The sequence below is a fragment of the Portunus trituberculatus genome, unplaced genomic scaffold (genome assembly GCF_017591435.1).
Source record: "Portunus trituberculatus isolate SZX2019 unplaced genomic scaffold, ASM1759143v1 PGA_scaffold_523__9_contigs__length_663829, whole genome shotgun sequence".
NCBI lineage: Eukaryota > Metazoa > Arthropoda > Malacostraca > Decapoda > Portunidae > Portunus > Portunus trituberculatus.
In genome coordinates, this window is record NW_025541692.1 from 385,530 (window position 1) to 394,234 (window position 8,705).

At 36.8% G+C, this 8,705-nt stretch overlaps 1 protein-coding gene and 1 long non-coding RNA gene across 3 annotated transcripts; both read left to right on the top strand.

Annotated features, from left to right (window-relative positions):
• Positions 1-228: 228 nt before the first annotated feature.
• On the top strand, positions 229-4,087 carry LOC123500977. 2 transcript variants are annotated; one of them, XM_045249531.1, is made up of 3 exons: positions 229-790; positions 2,214-2,392; positions 3,776-4,087. In XM_045249531.1, coding segments are annotated over exons 1-3 (411 nt in total). In that variant the 5' UTR covers positions 229-788; the 3' UTR covers positions 4,006-4,087. The 2 variants fall into 2 exon arrangements, with proteins under 2 accessions (XP_045105466.1, XP_045105465.1); XM_045249530.1 differs by lacking the exon at positions 229-790 and adding an exon at positions 829-1,873.
• Positions 4,088-6,912: 2,825 nt separating this feature from the next.
• On the top strand, positions 6,913-8,498 carry LOC123500975. The gene is made up of 3 exons (XR_006673523.1): positions 6,913-7,558; positions 7,903-7,995; positions 8,363-8,498. It is a non-coding gene; the product is annotated as an uncharacterized LOC123500975 (long non-coding RNA).
• The last annotated feature ends 207 nt before the right edge of the window (positions 8,499-8,705 follow it).

The window sequence follows — 8,705 nt, forward strand, 5'->3', positions numbered from 1 at the left end:
AGACATAATAACTGTGGGTGATATGGGTGGAATAGGTCAGGAAACGCAAATCTATCCAGTAAGGGTGATCAGTGTAGATTGCTAAGAGCATGGGACACTTAACTTTAAAAACAAAATTGCTAAAATTCCTTAGTTTAAAAAGTGTATTCTGAATCTTAAAAACGCTAAACCTATTAGCACGAAAAAAAGTTATTATAATAAGAATTTGTAAAAGAGCTGAAAATGCAATAACAAAATGGTTAGTCATATCTGCAGGTTGAATAGCCCACTTATCATCACTAGACAGTGGTCCTAACAGCACGTCTCTCAACCTTCTTGCTACCAAGATAAAAATCCAACACCTGCTATTGAAATTTTATATTCATTTAGATATTTTAAACTAATCTCAACTGTTTTCTTGTTTTATTTTTCTTAACTAACCTAACTGGGCCTAACCTAACCAAATTTATCATGGGGGCTGTGGCCCCCTGAATCCACTATGGATACTTACTTAATATAACAATACTAGGGGCACCAGATGAGGCTCATGTTGTTTATGTAGAGATTGATCGTCTTATCAAGAGTAAAAGTTTTGCAACTCACAAAGTTTCAGTAAGAAATGTAGTGTGGTTGGTGTTAGTCTGGTAGGTCCAAAATAATCACACTGACAGTCTTTGGCCCATGAGAACTGTTGAAGATGATGCAGTAGGATGCAGTAGGATGGCCCACCATTGGAAATTGAAAAAGATATTCCTTGATTAGGAATTGGTAACTCTCTGCTTCTCTGGGTGAAGAAAGTCTTCCTGTCAATGTGAGCAGTGGTGTCCCCAAAGCTGTGTCCTACTTTTTTCCTTATTTACATAAATTTCTGTCTTCTCTTGCAAGTACAAACTTTTTGCTGATGATGGAAAAATATACCTACAGACTAATATTATTACTTCCTACTGCACACAGAACTTGCCTTCCATGTGCAGAGAGACATATATATACCTTCTTGTATCCAAAGCTGAATCATGAGGACTTAAGTTATATACTGACAAAACTTTAAATACTGACAAAACTGTTGCTATTAGGTTCTTTATGGCACCGCACCCCATGAAGGACCTGCTTATTACAAGAATGGCCATCTAATTCAGTTCATAGCCTTGGCAACAGATTTAGGATTGTTGGTTGATACCACTGAAATTCCATCAGCATATCTGCAATATTGCCAATAAGGCATCTTGCATCGCCTCAAACCTCCTTAAGACTTCAGTAAACCGGGACTCCTCATTTATGCTTTCTCTTTACATTACAAATATTAATCCTATAATAGAGTTCTGTTCCGTAGTTTGGCACAGGTTATGAGGGAGACCTTTCATTGTTGGAAGGGATCCAGTGCTGTTGGTCGAAATAAATTATTGGTTACCACAACATTGATTATAGCGGTTGTCTTTCTGCTCTGGATCTGTATTCAGTGCTGGGTAGGCTGCTCCAAGCTGACCTGATAATAGTGTGGAAAATATTTAATTGATGAACACTTATTGCATATACTTATTTCTTATTCTTACGCCTGATGCCAGGACTTGTTTCCACCCTCTCAAAATATTCTATCCTCATGTACAGACTGACTTACACGAAAGATTGTTCTCAATTAGAATTATTAATCTCTGGAATTCTCTGCCCTCCGAGGTTGTCCTAGCTCCTGCCTTATCCCAGTTTGAAAGAGTTCTTGCAATTCATCTGGGGGACAGTCTGTTTGAATATTTATTATTCTTTGAAAAATTCTCATAATTGCTTACAACACACATTCCACAGTATTTTGCAGCCGCTTGCATTACTGTTATTGAAAAAATCTAACTCTACTGTGGCATGTTGGCATGTTTGGAGCTCCTTCCCAGAGGAGCTCATTCTGGTAAGATTCCTGGTAACAATAAATATTATTACAAATAGGAAATAATTACGGTTACCTTTGGTTATGCTGCATAGGTCCTGTTTGTGTTAGGTTTGTTAAGTTCATGTCCCTTGAGGGGGACCACAGACGGCACCCTAGCTAGTTAGGTTAGTCAAGTTAATGTGGGATTTGATGAGTTATTGTTAAATCCAGCACCTTCATTAACTTTTGTTTTTGTATGACACTGAAACTTTATGGTATTAACTTATGCTTTTAACTTTGAATTGATTTCTTGCTATTTCTGTAATTATTTGTTAATACTTATAAACAATGTTTCTCAATATCAATAATTCTCCTACAGGTCCAACATCTCTGTGGAGAATTATGAAACCAGCTGCAGGAGGAAATTTGAGGCTGACAATGTCATCTACGAGAGACTAATCTCTTTCTTCAACAGTGGAAGTTTTGTCAACAGCGAGGACAAGTCGGAACGAAGATTCATCCGGAGAAAGGCAGCCACATTCCAGTGGGATGCAGCACGTGAGTCTTGTACATTCTTCTTTTACAGTTTGCGTCTCTACACGACTTTAATGTCATTCCGGCTTGCAGTTGCTCTCACCATGGTCACTGGTCCCTCCTTGTTTTACATGAAACTGTGATAAACCATGCTTAAACAACATTGATGGAAAGTAACATTTTTCTTTACTGTAATAGTGTTAATTTATTCCATTTGTAGCTGTTGCCAACACTCGTTCATCCTCTCGTTAGTTTTTTTTTTTTTTTTTTTTTTTCCTCCAAATGCTGACTTTTACTACTACTGATGTATTCTAAGTATTGATCATGCTACCAATTCATTACTTTTGTAAAGATTATGCTCCTCTTGCACTCATCAACCACTAACACCTACCAGTGGCTCCCAAACTGTAAGCAATGGCTTCTTGGGGGCAGTGTAACAAAATCCAGGGGATCATAATCTGAGGATATCGTGTGTATAAAAACAATGGAGTTTACGGGGTAGGCAGCCAGTGGGGGTCATTTACATGCATGGAATCAATAAAATTACAGTATTTGCCATAGTGGTTTATATATGGACCTAATGAGTGTAGGACTAGTCATTGTAGTCATGAGTCATGCTTTGCAGTGGGTGGTGGGCCATGGAGAAGTATTTTGTATGAATAGTGGGTAACAACTAGAAAAAGTTTGGAAGCCACTGAGCTAAGCCATTCAACAAAACACTAATGAAATTTTTGAAACACAGATTAAACATACTAACTAAAAATTCAAGTGTCTCAGAGGTGAGTAATGGTGGACATCAGCTGTAACATATGATTAAATGTTCAAAATTTACGTCTGTCATGAAATAATAGCCAATTGTTATAATACCTTATTAGAAACCCAACAAAGGTATGCACTTTAAACTGCTGAAATATGAATGCAAACATTTAAATCATAGATGCAGAACATACAAAATATGGCCACAACAAACTGGAAAGTATATACTATTCTGTACCAGTGATTTATGATTGCAGAATTGTTCCACCTCTTCAAGTTCCCCACCATCCACAACCACATTTTCTTTCTAGTTTCTAGTTTTCTTGCTGTTGCTCTCCTCTACTTCTACAAGTTGGGCATATAAAATTGTGTACTCATCTCCAATTCCTCAATCCTGATCACCTCTGATGACATCGTCATTAACGCGTAGTGTTTATGTATGCTCGAATGAAATTACCACACTGAAAGCATACATATTTATGCTAATTTACTGACATGATTCAATATGCAGTGACTGATATCTATTCAAATTGTTTTGTAAAACAGAGTGACAGCTAACCAGAGCAATTAGTTGATGAAGTTCTGCTCTACCTCTACATACAAATGCAAATTCTGGTTAGGTTTTATTTCATGATGCATTTCTATTTGCAGAGAAGATCTTGTACTATACTGGAGTGGGTGACAGCAAGCGGCGGGAAGTGATACGCACCATGGAGAAGCTTGCAGACGTGCTGTGGTTTCACCACAGTAGCCCGACTTCAGGTCATAGTGGTGTGCTGGCAACATACAACAGGGTTGCTGCAGTGTACTACTGGAGAAGTATGAGAGAAGATGTCAAACACTACATAAGTATTATCCATAAAACTATCAGGTTTCTGTAAGCATATACAGCGTATCACTATTTGTAATACAAAATTATGCAGTTTGTTCTGGTCAGGATAATAAAATTGCATTTACAGTTTGGGAGAGGTGTGTTTTTTCAATTGCATGGAGCCTCTTATCCATCATTGCTCCCTGGTACACTGGCCTGGAGTTATAGTGCTTCAGAGGTTACAAGAGTGAACACTGATACATAAACACCTGCTGTTTTGCAAGTTATAGACATGTACTAGGCTCACCATGTATAACTGTGGTTGTCTTCAGCAAGGGTATTTGACCATGAAAAGTATTTTTTCTTTTCTTTTTCTTCAATGAAGTGAAGGTGAAGTAAATCAATAACTATTACATTTTTTTTTCTCTCTCTCTAAAAAGAAAATGGGGCAAAGGCACTACCTAGGGTTTGTGGAGCTGATATATAATGATATATATTTTTTGAGATATTTCATTTTTGACATCCTTCTAGTTTGTTGTGCGAGTTAGCCATAAAGTTCACCCAGTAGAAGAGTTGAAACTGATGTCATCTAAAATTTTATAGAGTTGTACTATCAATGTCGGTAATATTGTTATGGTCTGCCTTATAGTTGTGGTGATACAACCTTTTGAATAGCATTGTGGTTACTTCAAAGTTGAACTCTATCCATATAAAAAAATTTGCTTGCCTCGTAAGTAAATAGCAAAAGTAATAATTCATTATTCTCTTAATTTTCACATTTCCTTCCCCCATCCCTTTAGTGCTGTTGGTTGTTGCGTTTTAAATTTCAGATCGAGACCTGCAATGAATGCCAGCGTTTCAGTTCAATCATAACGCAAGCCCCTACCATGAAGCCCATAAAGGTGGAGAAATTCTTGGAACTGGTAGGACTTGATCTGATTGGTAAGAATGACCTTTATTCAACTTTTACTGCATTGTCGTTTGGTATTTAAACTGGGCAGTCCTATTTTTTATACCATGTGGGCTTTTCACGGGAATTTATGGACTGAAGGGGGTACTTTTTGTGGTACCTCCTATCTCAAAGCCCACCCGCTAGGAAACCGTTGCCCTGAGTGAGGAAGCCAAACCTACACTCAGACCGTGGACAGGATTCGAACCCGTGTGCTTGGAGACCCCGCGGACCCCAAAGCACGCATGGTTCCACTGTACCACGGCGGCCCCTAACTTAACTTACATTTCCTATAATTGAAGCTTATAAAAATCATAAGGACTGCTTATACTGCTTGATGATTCAATTTGACCTGATGCAACTGTTGCAGTGTGGTGCTTGGTAAAGTGTTTGTATTATGGTTTTTGGGCAAATGCGTTTCCATATAATAGCAATAAGAAAAATGGGCTTAGAAAGTGGTGCTTGGGTAAATGTGTTTGCTTGGCAGTGCTTCGGCCAGTGAGTTTCCATTCTTGTGCTTGGGGAAATGTGTTTGCATTATGGTGCTTGGGCTAATGAGTATGCATTTTGGAGAAATGTTTGAATCTAAGTGATTTGGGAAATTAATTTGGATTGCATGATTACTTGATGTGAGGGTTGTATACATATATTTCACAAAAAAAACTTTTTTTGTGAGTCTTTTCCTCATATACCCAATTGAAAGCTTTCTCTCTCTCTCTCTCTCTCTCTCTCTCTCTCTCTCTCTCTCTCTCTCTCTCTCTCTCTCTCTCTCTCTTTCTCTGCTTGCTTGTGTATGTATATTTTCAAAATTTGCATTAATAGTTGCTGTGTTTTTTCTTTTCTATGTGCATGAATTTTTGTTTAAAAGCTTAATCCCGCTATAATATTTAGGTCCACTGCCTCTTAGTTCAGAGGGCTACAGGTATGTTTGCACGTTCGTCGATTACTACTCCAAGTTTGCAGAATTTTTTTTTTTTTTCCAATTAAGGATAAGAGTGGCAAAGGAGTCTCAGGATGCATTAGGTAAAATTATCTACTGGTAAATTACTGCAAATTTTACTCATACTCATTTAGCAGCCTCATTTAGCAGTTTTAATCCAAGTAATAAATGAAATACAAATATTCATCACATATGTTGTTTTTATAATTCACTTTATAAGGTAAAAGGATACACTTCTTGTGCTTCACCATCTTTTCTTTTGTAGGCATGGCAAACATGTGCGGATACTGACAGACCAAGGACGCGAGTTTTGTTGTACGGTAAGTCTTTATGTAATTATGCTTTAAATTAATCTTTCTTTGATGCTCTCCATTTTCCTGGTAAATTACAATTGGTACTCTCTTGTGTGTTTACATAATTATTACATATTGTCACCAAATTTCTCCCATAAAAGTTCCTATCCTGTGTTACATCTTGGTTATACCTTGTTCAATCCACTCTCATTTCTTTAATATCTGGTGTACTTCACTTAAATCCCCATAAACGTCATCATCACCATCACCTTCCTCTGTCAAAACATAGTCCAGCATAGTTCCAGTATTTGAATTAAAGTCACCACAAAGCAATTGTTAATAATCTTCACTTGTATTATCCAACAAAAAAAAATGTTAATTTCTTCAAAATGTTCCACACTTGCATACGTATCTGGAATTTACAGGCAGAATATATACTACACTAACAATTAGATTTTTATCGAGTTTTAAATATCTTTTATCTATCAGTATAGAAAACAAATCCTTATGTTCAGTGTTAATAGTCTTCCATTTCAGTTTTATAGCCTTTTAAAAGAGACAGCAATCATTAACCAACCTGATTTGTATCTGCTATACTGGAGGCAGTATTTACCATATCAGCCTCATGACACTGTTTCAATTGTACATAAAAAATCATACATAATACATAAATCAATAAATTCTCTTGAAGTTAGTTTTCCCTTCATTCCATAAACATTAATATTGACTATACGTATATTAGATTGACTATAATTGGCATTATTAGGGTGAGATGGCTGTAAATAGGTGAGGAAAAGTATTTGATAAACGATTATTAAAGAGGGATGGAGTGTCATGTGAGAGGTACAGGAAAAGCATATTAAAAACAAAAAGAATTGTACATCATGATGCTGAGTTGATGATTAATTTGGCAAAAAATGTTCAGTAGGATGAAAAAAGAGTTTTCTGGAAAGAAATAAAGTACGGTAGCACCATTTGGTTGTGAAGAACACATTGAAACAAAAGATATTGAAATTTTGTGTTTTCACAATTTTTATTATTTATTTAGTAGCCTCCTCTGTATAACTACCGCAGAAACAGACTGAACACACCACAGAGGGACAAACTCCGCTAAAGTTCTGGGGCTATGCTTCAGTACATATACATACCAAATTAAATGTTAATTTTCTTTCATGAATTGTTTATTAACATTATGTCGAAAAAGATGGTGTAGTAAGAGGTAGTATAGGAACCTTATGGTAAGCAACTGTGGAAGGTGTGTCATTGGTTTCATTCCCACAGAATGAGACTAAATCTATAATTGCTATTGAATAGAAAGACATTTTCATATATTTTTCTTTTTCTTTTTCATACTATTTTGGTTTGACTTCTAATTGTGATTTTTTCAAATTTTCAGGATGATTCTTAATACAACTATGATCAGCTAGATGATGAAAGTTGTGTAAGTAAAACATACATTGTTGAAGTAAGATGAAATTAGAATTCAATGATATAGCCTAAGATGTAGCAAGCTTATATGTGCACTCTGATCACCTCCCTCTCTGTGATGTGTAAATTGCTTTGCAGCTGGTTTGAACAAACTAATTGAAAATGTACTGGTGTTATTGAAAGCCATGTAAGCACATTGCGTAGCTTAGTTTCCGGTGTGCACCAGCTAAAGGAGTGTGCTCCACACTACAAAACTACATTTCCTTCACAGGATGGAGTTTAATGTTTTACCCCTAGATATTTTACCTTTGATTTCATTTTCATTTTCAGCATTCTGATTGTCATTTGATATTACAGCCTTATGAAAATCTTGTCACCCTGCCCACTCCTGAGGACATTTCAAGGGATGTCCAAGAGCAAGAAATAAAGCGTGAAGAATTGCACAAACAGGTAATGTTGACAATAATGAGCAAATATAATATATAGCTCTCAAAATTAGTATATTTTGCAAGGGTGAATATCCGAAACAGGTTGTTTTCTAGGAAACTGTATTTTCAGCAGGAAACTAATCACAAAGGCAGCTATGAGCAACATCTTTAATAAGCCAAACGTTTCAACACTTTTCTCATGTCATCTTCAGTGGTCTAGAAAACGATAAAATTATAAGTATAAAAGAACAAAGTTAAAATACTAAGAAAAATACAAAGGTAAACATTTACACAATATTAAGTGGGTATGCTGAGAGAGTATTATTGAGGGATGGCTTTAGTTGGGAAAATATAAGGACTCCAATATTCTTAAATTGTTTCTATTACAGGTGGCAAGGATACAAAAATGATTGAGATTGGGTTGAACCTTACAAGAGAGGCAGTGGTCCCGTATCGCGGAAAACGGGGCGTTGTGTAGCGGGCGCCCTGTTCTGGCAGACTGACCTAAAAGCTCACTGACTCGGTATATAATAGTAGTGAAGGCATTAATCGACCTTATCGGCATCACTCTAAAGTGACTAAGCAGTGAATTTTACACCAACGTATCTGCACCCGGGCCACTCAGTGACCACTGGGAAGGCAGGGATGCGATGACGTGACTGACAACAGCCAATGAGAGCCCACCATTGTCGCTCCCCCCACGCGCGCACTCTCTCTCTCTCTCTCTCTCTC